General features: G+C 45.1%; 1 protein-coding gene across 1 annotated transcript in view; it reads left to right on the forward strand.

Moving 5' to 3' along the window:
• SEPTIN12 (septin 12) overlaps positions 1 to 22,514 on the forward strand; it is a 72,169-nt gene extending 49,655 nt beyond the window's left edge. Inside the window, exons 3-11 of the mRNA XM_044303783.1 lie at positions 10,884 to 11,084; positions 14,787 to 14,903; positions 15,031 to 15,112; positions 17,780 to 17,917; positions 18,315 to 18,432; positions 18,668 to 18,763; positions 19,213 to 19,309; positions 20,353 to 20,404; positions 21,136 to 22,514. Of these exons, the coding sequence (XP_044159718.1) occupies positions 10,884 to 11,084; positions 14,787 to 14,903; positions 15,031 to 15,112; positions 17,780 to 17,917; positions 18,315 to 18,432; positions 18,668 to 18,763; positions 19,213 to 19,309; positions 20,353 to 20,404; positions 21,136 to 21,259 (1,025 nt within the window). The 3' untranslated portion in view covers positions 21,260 to 22,514. The remainder of the gene's footprint in view (positions 1 to 10,883; positions 11,085 to 14,786; positions 14,904 to 15,030; positions 15,113 to 17,779; positions 17,918 to 18,314; positions 18,433 to 18,667; positions 18,764 to 19,212; positions 19,310 to 20,352; positions 20,405 to 21,135) is intronic.
• The last annotated feature ends 4,635 nt before the right edge of the window (positions 22,515 to 27,149 follow it).

Consider the following 27,149-nt stretch of genomic DNA (forward strand, 5'->3'; position numbering starts at 1 on the left):
ATTTTAAAATCGTTGCGTTGGTTGCTACGGGCAACAGCACAAATGATTTTATCTAAAGCTGCATTACCCGGCATTTCCAGCAGGTGGCGCTGCATCCCCATCTCTTTATGGGACCACTGCACACCCCAGCTGGGGATACACTGCCCCGTCTAATATGCCTTGTGCATCAGTTCCTTACCATAGACAAAACTCCTGCTTGCTGTCAGTGAACGGGAACATTCTTCCTGGTCTAATACTTCTATAAGAATTGTATTAAGCCTGTGCAAAGAGTTAAGTACATGACATCTCACCAGCGCTGATACATTGTAACAAATTATAAGGACAGGGGATAGATTGGTTCTGCTGACTTGTGTAGCTCACAGAAAACTGTCTAGAAACTATACATTTGTAGCAAACCCTCAGCTGTGAGAAGTATTAGGTTTGTTCAGCTTCTGGCTATAAACAAGGATGTCTCTGTTCGCTGACAGTAATGTTTAAAATGGTGAAGAATGAGAAAATAAAGTTTGTTAGAAATTTGCAAAACTAATTTGGGCCTCCCCTTCCCCCCCAAGTGGAAGCCCCCACTACTAGAAGCCGCTTCATTTGGGTGTGTCCCCTAAGTATCTCTTTCCAGCTGACACATTGAAGTAGATGAGCATAACATGGGGAAACAGCTCCCTCTGCTGGACATTACAGTACCTGCAGCGTAATCAAGATTCAGAGCGTGATGGGATTAGATACACAGCTCAGCAGACAGTATCACACATGATAGGATTAGATACACAGCTCAGCAGACAGTATCACACAGGATAGGATTGGATACACAGATCAGCAGACAGTATCACACAGGAGAGGATTAGATACACAGCTCAGCACACAGTATCACACATGATAGGATTAGATACACAGCTCTGCAGACAGTATCACACTGATAGGATTAGATACACATCTCAGCAGACAGTATCACACATGATAGGATTGGATACACAGATCAGCAGACAGTATCACACAGGAGAGGATTAGATACACAGCTCAGCAGACAGTATCACACAGGAGAGGATTAGATACACAGCTCAGCAGACAGTATCACACATGACAGGATTAGATACACAGCTCAGCAGACAGTATCACACAGGATAGGATTAGATACACAGCTCAGCAGACAGTATCACACATGACAGGATTAGATACACAGCTGAGCAGACAGTATTACACATGACAGGATTAGATACACAGCTCAGCAGACAGTATCACACATGACAGGATTAGATACACAGCTCAGCAGACAGTATCACACATGACAGGATTAGATACACAGCTCAGCAGACAGTATCACACATGATAGGATTAGATACATGGATCGGCAGACCGTATCTCCAGTAAACCCCCTGTGAGGTCCTTGTGACGCCCCCTGCCGGTGTTGGGGGGCTGTCTGAATATTGATGGGATCCGGTGATGTTCTACATGACCACAAGACACAAAAATAGAGAAGACATCTGCTCCTAGGAGAGGTGACGATGAGCCTCACACCTCGTGCCTCGCCCACCCGCAGAGGTGGCAGATGCAGGGCTGAGCACATTCTGAGTAGGGACCTCATCTATTGCCCCCTGTTATCATCCGGATAGGCTGGGGCAGGGGATTGCAGTCTATCGCCCCCTGTTATCATCCGGATAGGCTGGGCAGGGGATTGCAGTCTATTGCCCCCTGTTATCATCCGGATAGGCTGGGCAGGGGATTGCAGTCTATTGCCCCCTGTTATCATCCGGATAGGCTGGGCAGGGGATTGCAGTCTACTGCCCCCTGTTATCATCCGGATAGGCTGGGCAGGGGATTGCAGTCTATTGCCCTCTGTTATCATCCGGATAGGCTGGGGCAGGGGATTGCAGTCTATTGCCTCCTGTTATCATCCGGATAGGCTGGGGCAGGGGATTGCAGTCTATTGCCTCCTGTTATCATCCGGATAGGCTGGGGCAGGGGATTGCAGTCTATTACTCCCTGTTATCATCCGGATAGGCTGGGGCAGGGGATTGCAGTCTATTGCCCCCTGTTATCATCCGGATAGGCTGGGCAGGGGATTGCAGTCTATTGCCCTCTGTTATCATCCGGATAGGCTGGGGCAGGGGATTGCAGTCTATTGCCCCCTGTTATCATCCGGATAGGCTGGGGCAGGGGATTGCAGTCTATTACTCCCTGTTATCATCCGGATAGGCTGGGGCAGGGGATTGCAGTCTACTGCCCCCTGTTATCATCCGGATAGGCTGGGCAGGGGATTGCAGTCTATTGCCCCCTGTTATCATCCGGATAGGCTGGGGCAGGGGATTGCAGTCTATTGCCCCCTGTTATCATCCGGATAGGCTGGGCAGGGGATTGCAGTCTATTGCCCCCTGTTATCATCCGGATAGGCTGGGGCAGGGGATTGCAGTCTATTGCCTCCTGTTATCATCCGGATAGGCTGGGCAGGGGATTGCAGTCTACTGCCCCCTGTTATCATCCGGATAGGCTGGGGCAGGGGATTGCAGTCTATTGCCCCCTGTTATCATCCGGATAGGCTGGGCAGGGGATTGCAGTCTATTGCCTCCTGTTATCATCCGGATAGGCTGGGGCAGGGGATTGCAGTCTATTGCCCCCTGTTATCATCCGGATAGGCTGGGCAGGGGATTGCAGTCTATTGCCCCCTGTTATCATCCGGATAGGCTGGGGCAGGGGATTGCAGTCTATTGCCCCCTGTTATCATCCGGATAGGCTGGGCAGAGGATTGCAGTCTATTGCCTCCTGTTATCATCCGGATAAGCTGGGGCAGGGGATTGCAGTCTATTGCCCCCTGTTATCATCCGGATAGGCTGGGGCAGGGGATTGCAGTCTACTGCCCCCTGTTATCATCCGGATAGGCTGGGGCAGGGGATTGCAGTCTATTGCCCCCTGTTATCATCCGGATAGGCTGGGGCAGGGGATTGCAGTCTATTGCCCCCTGTTATCATCCGGATAGGCTGGGCAGGGGATTGCAGTCTATTGCCTCCTGTTATCATCCGGATAGGCTGGGGCAGGGGATTGCAGTCTATTACTCCCTGTTATCATCCGGATAGGCTGGGCAGGGGATTGCAGTCTACTGCCCCCTGTTATCATCCGGATAGGCTGGGGCAGGGGATTGCAGTCTATTGCCCCCTGTTATCATCCGGCTAGGCTGGGGCAGGGGATTGCAGTCTATTGCCCCCTGTTATCATCCGGATAGGCTGGGCAGGGGATTGCAGTCTATTGCCTCCTGTTATCATCCGGATAGGCTGGGGCAGGGGATTGCAGTCTATTACTCCCTGTTATCATCCGGATAGGCTGGGCAGGGGATTGCAGTCTATTGCCCCCTGTTATCATCCGGATAGGCTGGGGCAGGGGATTGCAGTCTATTGCCCCCTGTTATCATCCGGATAGGTTGGGCAGGGGATTGCAGTCTATTGCCCCCTGTTATCATCCGGATAGGCTGGGCAGGGGATTGCAGTCTATTACTCCCTGTTATCATCCGGATAGGCTGGGGCAGGGGATTGCAGTCTATTGCCCCCTGTTATCATCCGGATAGGCTGGGCAGGGGATTGCAGTCTATTGCCCCCTGTTATCATCCGGATAGGCTGGGGCAGGGGATTGCAGTCTATTGCCCCCTGTTATCATCCGGATAGGCTGGGGCAGGGGATTGCAGTCTATTACTCTCTGTTATCATCCGGATAGGCTGGGGCAGGGGATTGCAGTCTATTGCCCCGTGTTATCATCCGGATAGACTGAGGCAGGGGATTGCAGTCTATTGCCCCCTGTTATCATCCGGATAGGCTGGGGCAGGGGATTGCAGTCTATTGCCTCCTGTTATCATCCGGATAGGCTGGGGCAGAGGATTGCAGTCTATTGCCCCCTGTTATCATCCGGATAGGCTGGGGCAGGGGATTGCAGTCTATTACTCCCTGTTATCATCCGGATAGACTGAGGCAGGGGATTGCAGTCTATTGCCCCCTGTTATCATCCGGATAGACTGAGGCAGGGGATTGCAGTCTATTGCCCCGTGTTATCAGCCACTACCTCCACACATGCCGGCACCCAGCTTTTCCAGACTCCTGAGTCACTGTAGAGACAGGGAATGCTGGGTGGCAACCCTTGTGGGTGCTGTAATGGTGGTCATGGTGGTTGTCATCCAGCTTTTCTCTTTACTTTTATGACTGATGCACAGTAACCTGGGAGGGACCCCGGGACTGATTTTAGGCAGATGTTCCTTTGTGCAGCTGATGAGCGGAGGTGTCAGCCGCGCCGCATGAAGTGTCACTGACATCCTCACAGCAGCTCTAGGTGTAGGGAACATGGCAGAGCCTCTTGGTTGCAGATGAAACTGCGACTATTTCTGGGAAATTTGCAGTTCTGTAGATACGACGGCAGCGAGCGGGAAAACAGAAAGCTACAAGTCAGATAAAGAGAGAGCGGCGAAGAAGGAGAAAGCAAGAACCGACATCCCACAGCCAGAGCAGGCAGCTGGGTCATGTATCTAAGCCTATCAGGCTGAACCAATGTATCTAAGCCCGTCATGTGTAATACTGTCTGTTGAACCAAGTATCTAAGCCTGTCGTGTTTCATACTGTCTGCTGAGCCAGTGTATCTAAGCCTATCATGTGTGATACTGCCTGCTGAACCATGTATCTATAAGCCTGTTATGTGTGATACTGTCTGCTTAGCCATGTATCTAAACCTATCTTGTATCATGGTATTGTCTTGGAGTACCACACAGTAGTTTCTGAAAATGATAGGATTAGATCCACAGCTCAGCAGACAGTATCACACAATAGGCTTAGGAGCAGTTCAAGAGACAGTACCACACATGATAGGGATAGATACACGGCTCAGCAGACAGTATCACACAGGATAGGATTAGATACATGGCTCAGCAGACAGTATCACACAGGATAGGATTAGATACATGGCTCAGCAGACAGTATCACACAGGATAGGATTAGATACATGGCTCAGCAGACAGTATCACACATGATAGGCTTAGATACATGGCTCAGCAGACAGTATCACACTTGACAGGCTTAGATACATGACCTAGTAGACAGTATTATGTATGATAGGCTTAGATACATGGCTCAGCAGACAGTATCACACTTGACAGGCTTAGATACATGACCTAGTAGACAGTATTATGTATGATAGGCTTAGATACATGGCTGAGCAGACAGTATCACACTTGACAGGCTTAGATACATGACCTAGTGCACAGTATTATGTATGATAGGCTTAGATACATGGCTGAGCAGATAGTATCACACTTGACAGGCTTAGATACATGACCTAGTAGACGGTATTATGTATGATAGGCTTAGATACATGGCTCAGCAGATAGTATCACACTTGACAGGCTTAGATACATGACCTAGTAGACAGTATTTTGTTTGATAGGCTTAGATACATGACCTAGTAGACGGTATTATGTATGATAGGCTTAGATACATGGCTCAGCAGACACTATCACACTTGACAGGCTTAGATACATGACCTAGTAGACGGTATTATGTATGATAGGCTTAGATACATGGCTCAGCAGACAGTATCACACTTGACAGGCTTAGATACATGACCTAGTGCACAGTATTATGTATGATAGGCTTAGATACATGGCTCAGCAGACAGTATCACACTTGACAGGCTTAGATACATGACCTAGTAGACAGTATTATGTATGATGGGCTTAGATACATGGCTCAGCAGACAGTATCATCCATGATATGCTTAGATACAGCAGTGGAGATTATTTTATAATGAATCTTGGTAACACTACATGATGAGTGGTATCACACACTATAGGCTTAGATACATCCGCTCAGCAGCCCTGTAATCTCCCAGTCTCCCCCGCTGCCCCCTTTCTTCTGTTTCCCAGTTTGCCTTCTGTTAGGATTCCCCCCATTGTCCTGGGATTTGGGCCCCCGGCTTCAGACCCCGCTCGCTCCTTTGTTTTGCTGTCTCTGAATAGCCTCCATTCTCCATGATCAGGGGTTGCCGGGATAGGACGTCACTGTGTGTTTAAATGCGTCTTCAATCACAGCTGGCAGGGATCAGACACACAGAGCCCCCTGCCCGCTCCCTGCAAGGAGGCCTGAGCAGCACTGGGGGAGCTCAAGGGTTAACGCCTAATATCATATAGGTAATAACTGTCATGTGACATAAAGAGGGTGCGAAGTTCATTGTCTTCCCTGCTCCTCTACTCCCTGCTCCACGAGGGCTGCTAGGTAAGTGGGCACAGTGGGGGGTCACTTACTGCCCAGTCCCTGCCATGCACTTAGGATATTGCCTCTATAACGGATCCCCCAGTAACAATATGTCGTCCTTTTCTGTCCATTCAGCCCGGATATCTGTATCTGGGAAAGCTGGGTGGTCATGTATGGGTGGTATCACTGTGCCCACAGCTGAGGGTTTGTTACAGTTGTATCCAGACAAGCCTCTATCTTAGACATTTTACATGCACTGATACATTGTACCAAACTATCAGGACGGGAGAGAGATGTTCTCTCTTAGGGCGCGTTCAGACAGCTGATTTCTGCCGCGGATTTACAAGCTAAAAAAGTGTGTTCCCACAGAGATCTTTCATCTTGGATTTCACACCCAAAAACCGCACCAAAAAGACTCGCAAATCATCTCTGCGTGAATTAAACGGAAAAACTTTTTTTTTTTTCGCTTGCTGTTTTGAGAGCCATGGAACTAAGAAGTGGCGTGTTCATTCACGGTGCTGACTCCGCGTCAAACTCACATCCATACTCCCTAGTGAAATAGACAGGATAAAAAAAACAGGTAGGGATAAATACTGCATCCAAAGCGGATTCCACATCAGTTTTTTTTTTTTTGGTACACAAAAAATTCCATGTGAACGTACCCTAACCCACGTGTGGCTGCCCACGAATCGACTTGTCAATTCTTTTCTTACCTCAATGTCGTTTTCAAATCCACACGTAAGAAAACTGAACTTTGGCGCGGATTCCTAATGAAAGCCATGGAAAGTGAAATAGACGGGGAGAAAATTTTTCTTCATTGTGAAGGCTGATACATTGTAACAAACCCTGAGCTATGAGAAGACTAAGGTCTTACAAACAAAAATTTTCCCATTCTCCCAAGGCAAGCAGAGATCTTGAAAACAATTAGGAAGTGAAACACAAAGACTTGGAAATTTACAGAAGAATTTCCTTACACTTGTCCCTGTATGTAGATTACTGCACAGCCCTGGATAGAATGTGGATATAATAAAGACATGATACACATACAATAATAATAATAAATAATAATAAAATTTATATAGCACCACCATATTCCGCAGCTCTTTACAAATCCATAGGGTTCATGTACAAAAGAAAAGTAACTGGCTAATATGCAACTGAAACACTAGGAGTCAATACAGATACAATACGGATACAGCACAGATACAATGCGGATACAATACGGATACAGCACAGATACAATACAGATACAATACGGATACAGCACAGATACAATACGGATACAGCACAGATACAATACAGATACAATACGGATACAGCACAGATACAATACGGATACAGCACAGATACAATACAGATACAATACGGATACAGCACAGATACAATGCGGATACAATACGGATACAGCACAGATACAATACAGATACAATACGGATACAGCACAGATACAATGCGGATACAGCACAGATACAATACAGATACAATACGGATACAGCACAGATACAATACGGATACAGCACAGATACAATACAGATACAATACGGATACAGCACAGATACAATACAGATACAATACGGATACAGCACAGATACAATGCGGATACAATACGGATACAGCACAGATACAATACAGATACAATACGGATACAGCACAGATACAATACAGATACAATACGGATACAGCACAGATACAATACGGATACAATACGGATACAATGTTAATATGTGTAGCATTGTAGATATCTGCAGATTTTATCCAGATACACCCGTCTGAAGTGGCGTCACCGTCTGCAGCTCTCAGGCCATTACTTCCCATTTATATAATTGGAGCTGATTCTCCGGCCGTTAATTGGGAAGTTGTGGCAGCGAGTGGGGTCCCTGTGAGGGGAGGGCACCTGCTGCTGAGCCTCACAAACCTCATTGGCTCTTAAAGGGTTATTATTTGCCATTCCAGTCACGTGTGCCTATAACGCAGGGTCTTTGTTGTCTCATCCCAGTGGGGGGGCTTCTATAGAGAGGGGATGAGAGGCAGAGAGAGACCGGTTTGCCTTCCATAAGGTACAGCCACCCCGCATCCCCTTCCACTGCGGGAACAAAACTTAAAAAAAATCCTGGATATTTCCAATTCCTGGGAGACGGCTGCGGGAGATTCTGGGGTCTTCATGCTGCTGAAGAGGAGTCTGGCGGGCTCCCCTATTTCTCAGAGCGATTAGAAAAGAGGTAGGTGTGTGTGTTTGGTACGGGATGCATTCTGGGGGACACCAGTAGCATCCACTGGGGGACAGAAGGGGTTAATTGAGCACGGTAAATCGTCAGTTCGCATAATATCCACCACTGTGCAATGTGCTGCGCGCCTGGAGGCGGTGCACCACATCCAGACCATGCTGTAGAGAAGCAGACTTACATGGCAGGGGACGAAACGCGCAGGAGAGGGAGCTGGTTACCTCACTGACCAACATCTTAACCAGTCAAGTCTAAAGATCCGCCCACTGGTACTACATTTCCATCATTGTCCACCATGTGCACTCCATAGACAGAGTATAGAAGGGTCCAGATTGCAAAGGGTGGACTGGGCCACCAAACTGGTGAATTTGAGGAATGGTGGGGTCATTTAAGGTAACGGCATCCATTGGTTTGTGAAGTTTTCTCCATCTGGATCCAGTGCCTGCATATAGGATGTTCAGCTCTGTAGAACAGCAGCAGGACCATTTGTATTCAGAGGCACAGGTAGAACCCACGTAGAGCCCCAGCCATGTGGACCTATGGGGTGACTCTAGGGACAGTAGTTGGACTGTGTTCCACAGCGACCTTTCCCTATAAGCCGAGACGTCTTGTAGCCGTGTCACAGTGTTATGTAAAATTCATGACTGAGACATTAGCAACAGGTATGAAGAATTGATACTCAGCAGGATGTTATCTGTCACTCCCTCGTTACCTCCAGACATAAGAGGGACAAAAACCTCAGCAAGACCCCATGTATACTGGATTATAAGGTGTCTTCTTCATTTTATAGTCCAGGATATTTAATGTAATGTATATGCAGAATAGTGAGTGCAGCTCTGGAGTATCATACAGGATGTAACTGAGGATCAGTACAGGATAAGTAATGTATGTACACAGCGACTGCACCAGCAGAATGGCGAGTGCAGCTCTGGAGTATAATACAGGATGTAACTCAGGATCAGTACAGGATAAGTAATGTAATGTATGTACACAGTGACTCCACCAGCAGAATAGTGAGTGCAGCTCTGGAGTATAATACAGGATGTAACTCAGGATCAGTACAGGATAAGTAATGTAATGTATGTACACAGTGACTCCACCAGCAGAATAGTGAGTGCAGCTCTGGAGTATAATACAGGATGTAACTCAGGATCAGTACAGGATAAGTAATGTATGTACACAGTGACTGCACCAGCAGAATAGTGAGTGCAGCTCTGGAGTATCATACAGGATGTAACTGAGGATCAGTACAGGATAAGTAATGTATGTACACAGTGACTCCACCAGCAGAATAGCGAGTGCAGCTCTGGAGTATAATACAGGATGTAACTCGGGATCAGTACAGGATAAGTAATGTAATGTATGTACACAGTGACTCCACCAGCAGAATAGTGAGTGCAGCTCTGGAGTATAATACAGGATGTAACTCAGGATCAGTACAGGATAAGTAATGTATGTACACAGTGACTGCACCAGCAGAATAGTGAGTGCAGCTCTGGAGTATAATACAGGATGTAACTCAGGATCAGTACAGGATAAGTAATGTATGTACACAGTGACTGCACCTGCAGAATAGTGAGTGCAGCTCTGGAGTATAATACAGGATGTAACTCAGGATCAGTACAAGATAAGTAATGTAATGTATGTACACAGTGACTGCACCTGCAGAATAGTGAGTGCAGCTCTGGAGTATAATACAGGATGTAACTCAGGATCAGTACAGGATAAGTAATGTATGTACACAGTGACTGCACCAGCAGAATAGTGAGTGCAGCTCTGGAGTATAATACAGGATGTAACTCAGGATCAGTACAGGATAAGTAATGTAATGTATGTACACAGTGACTGCACCAGCAGAATAGTGAGTGCAGCTCTGGAGTATAATACAGGATGTAACTCAGGATCAGTACAGGATAAGTAATGTATGTACACAGTGACTACACCAGCAGAATAGTGAGTGCAGCTCTGGAGTATAATACAGGATGTAACTCAGGATCAGTACAGGATAAGTAATGTATGTACACAGTGACTACACCAGCAGAATAGTGAGCACAGCTCTGGAGTATAATACAGGATGTAACTCAGGATCAGTACAGGATAATTCATTTTTGGATGATGGGTGTTATCATGTGCAACTGTTCTCATTGTCCTTTGTGCTTCTTCAATCACTAACAAATTACAATATGTAAAGAAAGTCAAGCTCTTCATTTAAAAAATAAATTAAAAAAATTCCTCTTAATATCCAAAAATTGATCTGGCCTCCATGGCACTGGATGGGTTAATGGTTTGGGTCTGCCTTCAGTTCTTTGATTTCTGTTCTCATTTTCATTTGTGCTGTTGGTTTGGCTGCAATAAGTAAGGGGTTAAATCACACCAAGACGTCTTCACCATTTCTCCTTTTCCTGCTGATGGTTTTCTCCTAACGGCGTCTTCCTCTTTGCTATACGTTCAGATTACAGCCCCGGATCAGAGCCTACGAGCAGCGGCAGCAGCAGGATGGAGGAGCCGAGCCTGGTCAGACCAGCAGAAGACGCTAAGATGTGCGAGGATCTGGGCCGGGAGCCCTTCGGCTACGTAGGCATCGACTCCGTGCTGGACCAGATGAAGCGCAAGGCCATGAAATACGGCTTTGAGTTTAACATCATGGTGGTGGGTGAGTAGAGACATGAGGACGGGCGAGCGCTCACTGCCTCTCTTCTCATGTTCTGCTTCTCTCTTAGAGACACCATTTTTTTTATTCCAAAATTTAACCATTGAGCATTATGTTACTATCAGTGAAGATTAGGGTGACGGCATATTTGATTGTTCTAGAATGGTATCACTCTTCTAATGATGACATCATCAATCACAGACTAAACTGATAATATAGACTGTGTGACCTCACTGCTCTAATGATGACATCATCATCCATTGATTAACCTGCTGCATACACTGTGTCACCTCATTGATCTAATGATGACATCATCATCCAATCACAGACTAACCTGCTTATATGGACTGTGTGACCCTCACTGCTCTAATGATGACATCATCATCCAATCACAGACTAACCTGCTAATATAGACTGTGTGACCTCACTGCTCTAATGATTACATCATTATCTAATGACTAAGCTGTTACAGAGACTGTGTGTCCTCACTGCTCTAATGATGACATCATCATCTAAAGGCTAAGCTGTTACAGAGACTGTATGACCTCACTGCTCTTATAAGATCCTTATCCAGTCACAGACTAACCTGCTGCATCATCTGTGTGACATCACTGCGCTGACTGCCATCCACAGACTATTCTACTACATAGACCCTGTGACCTCACTGCCCTCATTATAATATAATCATCCATTCACACACTGACCGGCTACATAAATGGTGTGATGTCACTGCCCTTATTATGACATCATCATCCATTCATAGGCTGACCTGCTACATAGACTCTGTGACCTCGCTGCCCTCATTATGACATCACCATCCATTCACAGACTGACCTGCTACATATCTGTGAAAATACGATATGTGGCACCCCGTAGTGTAACACCTCAGATGTATAATAGCCCACACCCATATACTCAGTTCCTTCCGGTGGCACAACACCGGAAGAAGACAAAACCACCAGAGGGGACCAGGCTGCTGCCCCCTCCCGCCAGACCATCCAAAGGAGTGGTAGACTTTATATGTGAAGAATGAAATAAAAGAGATTCGTGGGAAGTTGCACTGGATACTAAATAATTTATATTACAAATAATATATATACTATTTTGGTGGCATGAATACCAGGGTATAGCACGTAAAACTTAGGACCGCATTTCCGGATCACCAGTATTTATAACTGAGAATGTTATACCTGAGAAATGCAGTGGTTTGTGTTGTCTGTTTTTATCCTTGGATCTTTTTTATATATTTTTTTTAATTTATTATTTTTAATACATTATTCAGTATCCAGTGCAGCGCCTCACGAATCCCTTTTTATTTCACTTCTTCTGACCTGCCATGTGGATTGTGTGACCTCACTGCCCTCATTATGACATCACCATCCAATCACAGACTTACCTGCTACATGGGCTGTGTGACCTCACTGCCCTCGTTATGACATCATCATCCAGTCACAGACTTACCTGCTACATGGGCTGTGTGACCTCACTGCCCTCGTTATGACATCATCATCCAGTCACAGACTTACCTGGTACATGGGCTGTGTGACCTCACTGCCCTCGTTATGACATCATCATCCAGTCACAGACTTACCTTCTACATGGGCTGTGTGACCTCACTGCCCTCATTATGACATCATCATCCAGTCACAGACTTACCTGCTACATGGGCTGTGTGACCTCACTGCCCTCGTTATGACATCATCATCCAGTCACAGACTTACCTTCTACATGGGCTGTGTGACCTCACTGCCCTCATTATGACATCATCATCCAGTCACAGACTTACCTGCTACATGGGCTGTGTGACCTCGCTGCCCTTGTTATGACATCATCATCCAGTCACAGACTTACCTTCTACATGGGCTGTGTGACCTCACTGCCCTCATTATGACATCACCATCCAATCACAGACTTACCTGCTACATGGGCTGTGTGACCTCACTGCCCTCATTATGACATCACCATCTATCTCTAGTAATGAACTGAGTCACTGTGTACACACATTACTTATCCTGTACTGATCCTGCTACATGGGCTGTATGACCTCACTGCCCTCGTTATGACATCATCATCCAGTCACAGACTTACCTTCTACATGGGCTGTGTGACCTCACTGCCCTCGTTATGACATCATCATCCAGTCACAGACTTACCTGCTACATGGGCTGTGTGACCTCACTGCCCTTGTTATGACATCATCATCCAGTCACAGACTTACCTTCTACATGGGCTGTGTGACATCGCTGCCCTCATTATGACATCATCATCCAGAGACTGACCTGCTATATAAACTCAAACCTTAATTGAGTGCAGCCTTTCACTACAAATCCAAAAACTGGATGGTGTGAACTCCTTTCCTTTGAGTCATCATTATCCACATCTCTATACCGCTTACACAACATACCGCCACACAGTTATGTAGAGCACAGCTCAGGGAAAGTGGAGACGCTGCCATCTGCATCCAGTAACTTTCACTTTTTTTTACCAGTGTGTACTGACTAGAAAGACAACAGGTGTAATGGATTGGATGCTATGGTGGTGTTCATCATGGTGATCAGCACTTAGCTTCACATCATCATGCAATGAGCGACAGGCCCCAGTTCACACAACATGATGGAACTCTATGGGCAGGACCAGTTGTAGAACCATAGTCAGGGACAGGCCAGAGGTCAGGGAAGGCGCAGAGTACAAGATAAACAATCCAAGGTCAAAGCAGCCAGCAACGGATCAATGCGGAGGTCAGACACAGGTCAGGTAAGGCAGTAGAGGGCCAGAGTCAAGTAAACAGGCAGTGGTCGGTACACAGGCAGACAAATGAATACAGCATACTTTCGCAGGAACCAGTTGCTCAGGCAACTTCCTACAGGGGAAGGTGCCTTAAGTACCCCAGTGATGATGAGGGTGCATGTTCCCTACGATCAGTTGACGAAAGGCCTAACCGGCAAGCAGCCCACAGCCTCTGCACATATAATTTGTCCACTATATGGCAGTATTATATAGGTTGTCTTCGCATTATATGATGGTATTATGTGGTCTCTTTATATTCGTTTTTTCATATATTGCATATCATTTGGGTGCTATATGGCGGTACTATACTGGATGTATATGTAGCTTTATTTTGACACTATATGGTGGTATTTTATGGTCTGAAATGACTAGAAAAAAGGAAGTAGTGGTAAAGGCGTCTACTTTGACAAGCAGGGCCCCAGTTTCTATAAAACGGGCCATGTCTTCGGATAACTCCACCATGACTTCACTTGCTATAATCTACAGAAAAAGTTCAACTTCTCAAATACTTTACTGATTCTCCACAGATTTTAGTCATCTATTGCTTTTTTTTCTCCATTCACATCCAAGGCTGCTTTCACAATTCTGATGGAAACAGACAGCGGCGTTGGCTCCACCCCTGGCAGCTCTGTCTGTGTGACTGCCCCCAAAGCTCCCACAATTCTCTGCTCTTAGGAATTCTGAATCCATCTTTGGCTGTGAATGGAGAAGAATCTGTCATGTAACGCATTTCCATTCCCTCACTCACTAGTGGAGGAGATAGAAGCTCTCCTTGCCCAAGACCCCTGTAGAACTTTGTCACAAAGCATCATGGTCAAAACTTTCAGGGCATACTTTGGAGAATGTCGTCCCCCCCCCCCCCCCCCCCGTCCCGTATATCAGCGGAGCTGCTCTTTATGTTCTCCATGTTGTTTGTAGGTCAGAGCGGTTTGGGCAAATCCACACTTGTGAATACTTTGTTCAAGTCAAAAGTGATCCGCAAAGCTCCCGGGGCCGGGATTCCTAAAACTTTGGAAATGAAAGCCGTCAGTCAAGGTGAGGTGTCTTCTTTAATCAGGTGCTGGACATACAGATCTGGAACCTCATGGAGATGTGATAGAACAGGGTTGAGCGTTCAGAGATTAGACATCCTATTGACCATCTTTACTTTGTCCACCTGCAGTGATCGAGGAGAGAGGGATGGAAATGAGGCTCACGGTGATCGACACGCCAGGATTTGGAGATCAGATTAACAATCAAAACTGGTAAACACAATACTGTAGACTGTTCTAGATATGTCTACTCTAAACACATCGGGAATCAGCATGTCCTGGGTCCTACAGCTGCAGGGAGACTGATGTCATTATAGCTTGTTCTAGATTAGTCATGGATAACATACTGTACTGTATGATGAACTTTCCATCTACTCTAGAACAATATGTTCATATACTTTGGGATTAATGTTCAACCTACAGCTTTAGAATAGTCTCTGAGACTGATGTTACTGGAGCCTGTTCTAGATTCATCTAGGACTCTTAAAGCCTGTGTTCTAGACATCTACTGTAAGGTTAACATTACGGCATTCTGTTCTAGATCCATCAAGACCCACACAAACCATAGGTTCTATATCTACTATTTTTTTGTCAAATATAATATGAGACTAGTGCAAAACCATAAACTATGTAATCCATGACTACTACTATCCCAAGGGTTCTAGACATCACCTTTTTTTTCGTCTACTCAGAGCTCTAGAACAATCCTTGAATCTTTAGGTACCTAAAAAAAACTAAAAACTGTTGTAAACCCCAACATCAGGAGGACAGTTTACCCTTAGATTCCTATAACCTGCTCTAGCACTATGTTAAAAGATAGGTCACATGTTCTGGATTGGCAGTTAGGGCACTAGAGCAAATTAGTCTGGGTTCCAAATCTACATGGGACCTGTTCTCTACTCTTCATGATCATTTTTTACTTTAGGATTACTGTTATATTGCTTGTAAATTGACCTAGAAGGGTTATTCTGTGTCTCAGATCTGTCTTGAGTAACCCTTGAGTAACAGTGATGATGCTTGGGTTCTAGATCTATCTAAAAGCTATTGACCCTGTATCTTGATCTAGTCTATTTATAACAAGGGACTTTATTATGGTCTGGTCTCTACAAAGGTCTGGAACTTTTTTGTTCTTTGTTAGCTATGTTTTAGATATAAGGTATTAAGAGACATGGTTCTCGATGCATCTACACTGATCAAAAATATAAACGCAACACTTTCGGTTTTGCTCCCATTTTGCATGAGCTGAACTCAAAGATCTGAAACATTTTCTACATACACAAAAGACCCATTACTCTCAAATATTGTTCACAAATCTGTCTAAATCTGTGTTAGTGAGCGCTTCTCCTTTGCCGAGATAATTCATCCCACCTCACAGGTGTGACATATCAAGGTGCTGATTAGACAGCATGAAAATTGCACAGGTGTGCCTTAGACTGCCCACAATAAAAGTCCACTCTGAAATGTGCACAGTTTTGCCTTACTGGGGAGAGTCAGAAAACCAGTCTGTATCTGGTGTGGCCACCATTTGCCTCACATCTCCGTGGTATAGAGTTGATCAGGTTGTTGATTGTGGCCTGTGGAATGGTGGTCCACTCCTCTTCAATAGCTGCGAAGTTGCAGAATATTGGCAGGAACTGAAACACGCTGTCGTATACGCCGATCCAGAGCATCCCAAACATGCTCAGTGGGTGACATGTCCGGTGAGTATGCTGACCGTGCAAGGACTGGGATGTTTTCAGCCTCCAGGAATTGTGTACAGATCCTTGCAATATGGGGCCGTGCATTATCCTGCTGCAACATGAGGCGATGGTCGTGGATGAACGGCACAACAATGGCCTCAGGATCTCGTCACGGTATCTCTGTGCATTTAAAATGCCATCACTAAAATGCCCCTGTGTTCGTTGTCCATAACATACACCTGCCCATAGCATAACCCCACCGCCACCTTGGGCCACTCCATCCACAACGTTGACGTCAGCACACCGCTCACCCACACGACGCCACACACGCTGTCTGCCATCTGCCCTGAACAGTGAAAACCAGGGCTCATCCGTGAACAGAACGCCTCTCCAACGTGCCAGACGCCATCGAATGTGAGCATTTTCCCACTCAGGTCGGTGACGTCGACGAACTGCAGTCAGGTCCAGACCCCGATGAGGACGACGAGCAGATGAGCTTCCCTGAGACGGTTTCTGACAGTTTGTGCAGAAATTCTTTGGTTATGCGAACCGACTGTTGCTGCAGCTGCCGGGTGGCTGGTCTCAGACGATCATGGAGGTGAACATGCTGGATGTGGAGGTCCTAGGCTGGTGTGGTTACATGTGGTCTGCGGTTGTGAGGCCGGTTGGATGTACTGCCAAATTCTCTGAAACGCCTTTGGAGACGGCTTATGGTAGAGAAATGAACATTCATTGCACGGGCAACAGCTCTGGTAGACATTCCTGCAGTCAGCACGCCAATTGCACGCTCCCTCAAACGTTGCGACATCTGTGGCATTGTGCTGTGTGATCAGACTGCACATTTCAGAGTGGCCTTTTATTGGGGGCAGTCTAAGGCACACCTGTGCAATATTCATGCTGTCTAATCAGCGCCTGGATATGCCACCACTGTGAGGTGGGATGGATTATCTGGGCAAAGGAGAAGCGCTCACTAACATGGATTTAGACAGATTTGTGAACAATATTTGAGAGTAATGGGTCTTCTGTGTCTGTAGAAAATGTTTCAGATCTTTGAGTTCAGCTCATGCAAAATGGGAGCAAAACCGAAAGTGTTGTGTTTATATTTTTGTTCAGTGTAATTGTTGTAAACCAGGATCTGAATCTTAACCGGTATTAGATGTGCATTTATCTCATTGTATTTTTATTTCCTATAATGTTCTAGCTGGGAACCAATTATTAAATACATCCATGAGCAATATGAGAAATACCTGAGAGAGGAGATCCTGGTCAACCGGAAACGCAGAATTCCAGACTCACGTATTCACAGCTGCATCTACTTCATCCCCCCCACAGGCCACTGGTGAGCAATATTATAGAGTAAAAGAAGGGCAGGCTGTACCTAGGACCTCATGAAGTCACAGAACGGGACGTGGTACATCCCTGATTGTCAGCCATGTCATCAATCCCACTGGGAAATATAATCTCGATTTTCTCACCTGCAGTACCGCTTTTCACCAGCACATTAAAAAGCTCTACTTTACATAGACATTAATGCAACAGCGCCCCCAGGTGTGGGTTCCATTGCAGTCAAAACTTTGTCCTTTGACATGTAATAACTATAGACTGCAGAGTTTCCCATAAATGGCAGGTACTCTGTTTCAGTCAGTATCAAGAACTGTACAGTCAGTCTGATTTCTGAGAATGGTAATATTATCACTTTAAGAACATTCCCTCAATTACATTGCTCCCATCTTCAGGCTGAGACCGCTGGACCTCGAATTCATGAAACGCCTAGGCCGTATCGTGAATGTAGTTCCCATCATTGCGAAAGCGGACACACTCACATTGGAAGAGAGGGAAGAGTTCAAACAGAGGGTAAGTGTCAGATGCAGAATGACCCGGATACTTACCGTATGCGCCCAGTGTGGGGAACCTGCAGTCTATATGTCTTCTCCTCCACTAATATAGCCTAATGGATAGAAGATATCTCCTGAGGTATGGGTCCATCAGGGTGGATTGAACTGTGCTGCCACCTGGCTGTACAGCAATGACCTGCGGCTTATAAGTGAGAAGAAGGGGCCCCCTTAACGCTATTACATGTCTCCTACAGATAAGGAAGGACCTGCAGACCCATGGAATCAGTGTGTACCCCCAACCAGAGCTGGACGAAGACCCCACAGAGGCTTTACTAAACAGCAAAATACGGGTATGGATACACCATTTATCGGTATACAAGGGAGGCTATGCCCAGGGGTGCACCTAGCCTTTCTGCTGCCTGAGGCAAAAACTGAAACGGCCAATTCCTAAACCTTACCCCTTCCATGGCCCTTCGGCTGCCCCTCTCTTTCCCCAACCTGGTGCTGCCTCACCTGGCCTCATTGGTGGTGCACCCAGGCGTATGCCTATACAGTGACTTATAGCAGAGCCTGAACAGGGAGAGAGCTCTTCATAGCCACTCTCTGCTTGCTGTCAGTAAATAGAAACATCCTTTAATTTTTTTTTTTTACATAGTTGAGAGTTTGTTTCAAAGTATCAGTGTAGTCAGTCCTATGAAAATCTCTCTGCTGGGCTGATAGCGGTTATCTGCACTGATACACTGTAACATAACCCCAGCCTACTATGTAATATAATTGGATCTGCATTTCGCTCTGGCAGGAGAAGATACCTTTTGCCGTGGTAGGGACGGACGAGGAACATCAGGTCAACGGCAGGAGGATCCTAGGACGAAAGACCAAGTGGGGCATCATAGAAGGTGAGGCGTCCTAAGACACCCTGTCAATCTTCCTCCTCCCCGTTCATTCCACAGCTAATCTGATGTTAAATAATCATGTTCTCCAGGCACCAGTATCACCAGTATGACCAGTATGATAGTAGCTCAGCGCACATTCAATATGGAAGCTGCTTCTTTCCTCCTCACACCTATGGATTAATGGCTGCCGATGCCTGATCCCCCCCCCCCATAGTCCATCCCGCTCCCCCTCTCTGGTGGCTGCCTGCTGCATCTGTTCTCCATCACAGGGGGATGTGTGCAGGCAGGTCATGAAGAGAGCAAGCGATGATGGAGGCTTTCCAGCTGCCGCCTGACATGAGCACGCAGTGCTGGGGGGAGACATCTCCCTGAATAAAACCCCAGAGCCAAACCAATAGAGATTACCATTCATAAGCAGTCGACATGGGGACGTTCCTGTAATCTGGCATCCGATAATCCGGAAATCCTCATAATCCAGAGACGGAGAGGAACCATGTCTGATTAAAGGGATATTCCAGCCAAAAGCATTCATCACCCACGGGAGTCTGACCTAATGTGAATGTCGACAGCCATCTTAAAGGGCCGGTACTCATAAGGGGAGGCGCTTTAAACTTGGCGCAGTGACATTTTAATTCTTCCCTGTTCCATTTCACATGTGCGAATGAGTAACACAAAAGTCATCTGAAGGTCAAAACCCGAAAACTTTTTCTTTAACTCATTACCAGATTAATTCCTTACTTCTAATAATGAGAGGAGGGGCGGCATTCATTTACGGCCAGGACCCCGGCCGCCCTCCATTGTTCATGGGGGGGGGGGGGGAGGGATCAGCCGGGAGGATTTAGAAGAGCCCCATAGAGCAGCTGTGTCAGGAGGAACGCCCACAAAAGGGCTTTTATTATGGGGGGAGGGGGTCATTTGTCATGTAAAGGTGGGAGATCCTTTGAAGTTGTAGTCCTATAGATCGCACTGGAATGTGAATACATGCCTAGCCGGACTCCCCGAGCGTCCTGCACCCCACAGGTAACATTTCTGTCTCTTCATTGCAGTGGAGAACACCTCGCACTGTGAATTCGCCGATCTGAGAGATTTGCTGATCAGGTGAGCTAAAAAGAAAGGAAAAAAATTTTTTATTATTTTTTCTGAATTTATTAAAAAATGATGTGGACGAAACAGGAGCCGAGTGTCCTAGAGGTAAAAAGCAGAAAACATGGCCGACAGCGAGGCTACAGTATTCACCACCATCTCTATAGTATAGGAGTGGTATGTCAAGGGTTAAAGGGAATTTGATATGGATGGCCTATCCTCAGGACAGGTAATTGAGGGTCCGACTCCTGTTTGGAGAGGCCACGGTGCTCCCATAAGTGCCACAGCCTCTTTCTAAGCCGGTTACCTCACGGCCTATGTGCAGGTCAGTCTTATTCAAGTGAATGGACCTGGGCTGCAATACCAAGTGCAGCCACTATACAATGTATGGCACTGTCCTTGGTATGCTATGAGCACTCACCACAGCATTGCAGCCTCTTCAAACGCTGATCGTCGCGGGTTCTGAGAGTCGGACCCCCACCAATCAGATGCTGATGACTTAGAATGGAAAACCCCTTTAACCTACCCAGCCAGGACCAACATCCTAGTAGAGCTTAGTGGATTAAAAATCACTAACTACATCCTAAGTAGACTGAATATATATGTGAAAACTGATGTCAGAATGAGTATACGTATCAGTAGTGCAGCCTCGGGCTTTGGGCCCACATCTTAACCTAGAAGTAGGTGTCCTTTAGGTAGATTGTTAATAAGATGGAGTGCTGTAATGTTTTGACCTTCTCCCATAGATCCAACCTTCAGGACCTGAAGGACATAACCCACAACATCCACTACGAGTCCTATCGGGTCAGCCGGCTGAACGAGAAGATGAACGGCACTCCGTCACAGCTGAAGGAGCCTTCCGGCTTATGAGTCACGGGCAACGCCTCCAAAATAGTGCCTGTCTAAAGGACATATCGGCTCACCGCCGGTCTCACTTCACCACAGAGACAGCCAATAAAATGGTGGACTCACCACGTCAACCTCCGATGTACGCCAACACTGCCGACCTATGTCACAACCACTTGTACACTGTGCCGGACGTCTCCCAGGCACACCACAACTCATTGACATCTGTGCCGGAGATGCCAGTCACTGCCCGTGCCACACCACACCTTGGTGATGGTCAACATCAATGACTCGTAAAGCCACTTGTCAACCATCTGTCAGTCCAAACCAGTGGGTACGAAAGGTCCACTAACCCAAACTGGTTGACTGCCACATGAGTGCCTCGATGTCTGATAACCCAAGATTCTTGAAATAACATCCAAGTTTTAGATCTGGTGGACACCATAATGGTGTTTTGCCAAGTAGAGGACCATCGATGGTGTCTGAAGTTCTGTTCTAAACTCCATTTTATGGAACCAAGGCCAAGTTGAATGTCTTCATATCAATTTATTGGTTCTGGGGTATTAAAGCAACACCCCAAATTAGGTCTAGGAATGCTACCCATGCCAAGGTACGCCACCTCTCTGGCAAACATTCAATACATCCAGTTTGTGTGACAGGTACATCAATACATCCAGTTTGTATGACAGGTACACCAGTTCATTACCAGTGGGGTATAATTGACTGAAGCCGCCATGTCCCGAGCATATTTGTCCCCCGTGGGCGGAATGTACACGCGTAATTATACCAGTTTGTGCCCATTGAATGAGCCTTGACAACAGCAGCAATATACAACTGAAGAATCGACCAAAAATACAGTTTAAGGAGACGGCCTGGCGCGTGACCTGCGACATTTCTATTTTCCTAAGATGATTTGTATATGTTTCTATATAAAGGACCAAGACTGTCAGCAACCAGGAGGGGGCGAGGTCTGTACGGTGCCCCCCGGGCCGAGCGACAACGAGACGGTGGAGAGATTCTTCTATAGAGATACCAGAATGTAAAGTGAAAGAAAGAGAAATACACATTTATATATAATGTTATGTCACAGAAGTTTTTTTTCTCCAGATTTTTTTTAACAATTTATTTACAATATAAGAATCTTTCATCTTGTCTGTTTTCTATGTAAAACAAAATCGGGTCCATATCTTATCAGCTATTATTTTCTATAACTGTTCCCCGAGTCTGAGATTCTCCATAAATAAAAATGAGTTCAGACCAGAAATTACGTCTCGCCATAATGTATGTATGACTGGGAAATATACTGACCCCTACATACAAGACAATAATTACTATAATACTACTACTACTCTGTACAAGAGTAAAACTACTATAATACTGCTCCTATGTACAAGAATATAACTACTATAATACTGCCTCCTATGTACAAGAATATAACTACTATAATACTGCTCCTATGTACAGGGATATAACTACTATAATACTGCCTCCTATGTACAAGAATATAACTGCTATATAACTGCTCCTATGTACAAGAATATAACTACTATAATACTGCTTCTATGTACAAGAATATAACTGCTATAATACTGCTTCTATGTACAAGAATATGACTACTATAATACTGCTCCTATGTACAGGAATATAACTACTATAATACTGCTCCTATGTACAAGAATATAACTACTATAATACTGCTCCTATGTACAAGAATATAACTACTATAATACTGCTCCTATGTACAAGAATATAACTACTATAATACTGCTCCTATGTACAAGATTATAACTACTATAATACTGCTCCTATGTACAAGAATATAACTACTATAATACTGCTCCTATGTACAAGATTATAACTACTATAATACTGCTCCTATGTACAAGAATATAACTACTATAATACTGCTCCTATGTACAAGGATATAACTACTATAATACTGCCCCCTATGTACAGGAATATAACTACTATAATACTCCTCCTATGTACAAGAATATAACTACTATAATACCGCTCCTATGTACAAGAATATAACTACTATAATACTGCTCCTATGTACAAGATTATAACTACTATAATACTGCTCCTATGTACAAGAATATAACTACTATAATACTGCTCCTATGTACAAGATTATAACTACTATAATACTGCTCCTATGTACAAGAATATAACTACTATAATACTGCTCCTATGTACAAGGATATAACTACTATAATACTGATCCTATGTACAAGAATATAACTACTATAATACTGCTCCTATGTACAAGATTATAACTACTATAATACTGATCCTATGTACAAGAATATAACTACTATAATACTGCTCCTATGTACAAGGATATAACTACTATAATACTGCTCCTATGTACAAGAATATAACTACTATAATACTGCTTCCTATGTACAAGAATATAACTACTATAATACTGCCTCCTATGTACAAGAATATAACTACTATAATACTGCCTCCTATGTACAAGAATATAACTACTATAATACTGCTCCTATGTACAAGAATATAACTACTATAATACTGCTCCTATGTACAATAATATAACTACTATAATACTGCTCCTATGTACAAGAATATAACTACTATAATACTGCTCCTATGTACAAGAATATAACTACTATAATACTGCCCCCTATGTACAAGAACATAACTACTATAATACTGCCTCCTATGTACAAGAATATAACTACTATAATACTGCCTCCTATGTGCAAGAATATAACTACTATAATACTACCCCCTATGTACAAGAATATAACTACTATAATACTGCCTCCTATGTACAAGAATATAACTACTATAATACTGCTCCTATGTACAGGAATATAACTACTAAAATACTGCTCCTATGTACAAGAATATAACTACTATAATACTGCCTCCTATGTACAAGAATATACCTACTATAATACTGCTCCTATGTACAGGAATATAACTACTATAATACTGCTCCTATGTACAAGAATATAACTACTATAATACTGCCTCCTATGTACAAGAATATAACTACTATAATACTGCTCCTATGTACAAGAATATAACTACTATAATACTGCTCCTATGTAAAGGGATATAACTACTATAATACTGCTCCTATGTACAAGAATATACCTACTATAATACTGCTCCTATATACAAGAATATAACTACTATAATACTGCTCCTATGTACAAGAATATAACTACTATAATACTGCTCCTATGTACAAGAATATAACTACTATAATACTGCTCCTATGTACAGGAATATAACTACTATAATACTGCTCCTATGTACAAGAATATAACTACTATAATACTGCTCCTATGTACAAGAATATAACTACTATAATACTGCCTCCTATGTACAGGAATATAACTACTATAATACTGCTCCTATGTACAAGAATATAACTACTATAATACTGCCCCCTATGTACAGGAATATATATCTGCAGTGATTTATCGGCTTCCCTCCCTGGTTCCCTGTATGTGCAGCCGCTTCAGTCACTTGATCGTGTGGTCATACAACAGTATCCTGTGTGGTCAGATTTATGATGAGAGTTGTAGTTGGAGCAGTTATGATGGGTGTTACACTTTCTTCATGTGAACATGTGATTCCGCTCCTCCTTCCTTGATGTGACAGGTATTTGGAGCATGCACTCTGGTGTACGCTGAGTGCGTTCCCCGACGTCCTGGCATTTTTTAAAGGAAAAAGTGTAGTAAAAAAAGGAGGAAAAAAATGTTTATTTGTGTTTCCCCCCCACCATCTCTGTTTGCTGTCAGTGAATAGATATAATCTTGTTTACCTCCAGAGGCATGGCAATTGGAGCTTTATTTCAGTGCAGTTCAGGTTTCACCCACCAGATGGCGGTGACTACCACACCATTCTCAGCTGTGATGACTCTATTGAAGAAGTTGAGAAAGTTTTGGGCAGAACTTTTTTTGGGAGTGGTCGGTGACTACCTGTAGTTTCAAGCTGGGTCATGACGTCAGTGGCCATATTGGTTGTCACCCAGCTTTCCCAGATCCCACTTTGGTGCTGTGCTCAGGCAGGGGAATAGTTAACAGGATTACACAGAGCCATTGTGCAAGCGCTCGGGGTGGGGCGATCCCGACGCTGGAACTTCTAGCCGATGTGCCGCCACCACGCCGCTGCTCCTGGCTTCCTGAGACGACCTGTAGAGATCCATTACCTTACAGAATTGCACCTGATCCTTTTCATTTCCCTGTGTCAGTCTTCACTGTCATTCTGGAATTCTATTCATGATCCAGGAAGGAGCAGGGCTCTGGGGCCAGTGCAGGAAAATTGTAGAAACAGTCCATACAAGTGATCTGGCCTATGTGCCGCCATCAATGGGGCCTACGTTTCCACCTAATGCCCCCTCCCTCCCCTCTCCATATACACATAGGTCTCCTATCATTCCAATGACACAAGGAGAGCAAGACATGCTGGAACTTGTAGTACCACGCCGCCTGATCACCCTGCACCGTGTCAGGTGACCTCACCAGCGGTGGGGATGGCGCTTCCATAAATGCCGGCGACATCGTGCAAAGGTCCATTCCCCGCCCTGCAGCTGCCATAAAGGAGGCGACTGATGAGATAAGGACTCATGTGCTTCAGAGGAACGCTCCACCTGCGCAAGCTCTCCAAATTCACCTTCATCTGAGGAGGTGCGATTGGGGGGAGGGGGCACAGGCTCAGGATCGTTAGTGATGCTGATGGTACACGGACCGAGATTCAGTCCTCCTGCCTCACAGCGGCTAGTTTTCTGCCTGTGTGTCAGTCTTCACCATCATTTTAGAATTCTATTCAGTCACTAGGAAGGTAAGGAGGACTGGTGCAGCAGGCTCCGGCCAGACAGGGGAGGTTCGTGGCCACATCCTAGTCCTGCTCGCACATCATGAGCCCCAAAAACTACAAACGGGGCCAAAACATTCAGCTGCCGTGTCTCACAAGGGTTAATCTGCACTGACACATTGTAACAAACCCTCAGTTGTTTGGGCAGGACCAGGCCTGGTTAGGTTAAAGGCTCATGCACACAACTGTATGTATTTTTCAGTGCGCAAAAAATCCGCATGACATCTATGTGACATCCTTTTTTTTTTTTTTGCGGATCCATCGTAACAATACCGCAAAACACAAGAATAGGACATCAATTTTTTTGCAGGACATACGGATACGGAATGCACACGGAGTCATTTCCGTATTTTTTCTTTTTTTTTTTTTTGCAGACTCATTGAAGTGAATGGTTCTGAGTACGGGCCACAAAGAAAAAAACGGAACGGACACGGAAAACAAATGTGTTTGTGTGCATGAGGCCTTATAGCCTGACAGAGGATTTTCTAGACCGACTTCACCTGTGACAAACCCTCAGCTGTGAGAAGCACTAGGTCAGGATTGGGTCCCCCAGGTATAAAGAAGAATATTCTCCTTCATTGACAGCAAGCAGAGATATAGAAAACAGTCAGGGATTGAACCGGCCGTGACTATGGTCAGCTGACCGCACAGGACCCTGGCGGTACGTTCATCTCATAGGATAGCGGAGTGGTCAGAAATCATGGAGATCGCGGGGGAGGGGACACGACGGATGGCCGCCATCTTAACCGTAACGTGAAAATGCTGCAAAAAAGAAAACCCACGCAGTTTTAGTAACTGGAGGATGATGTAGCAGAGCTGAGCTCGTCCTTGGTGATACACGCAGGGTAAGGGGTGGGTCCCGGACAATAATGAGTTACGGGCCTATTGTCCGAAGGCACCTGCATATCACTGCCTGCAAAAAATATATATATATGGAAACCATCAGCAAGTAGGCTAGCTGCGGACAGACCTCGTTACTGCTCTATTTACAACACTGGCTCATTAACACATGAATGTCCAAATAGTTTCATTACCTGTACTGGGGCAGTAGGGGTAT

The sequence above is a fragment of the Bufo gargarizans genome, chromosome 8 (genome assembly GCF_014858855.1).
Source record: "Bufo gargarizans isolate SCDJY-AF-19 chromosome 8, ASM1485885v1, whole genome shotgun sequence".
In the NCBI taxonomy this organism is placed as follows: domain Eukaryota; kingdom Metazoa; phylum Chordata; class Amphibia; order Anura; family Bufonidae; genus Bufo; species Bufo gargarizans.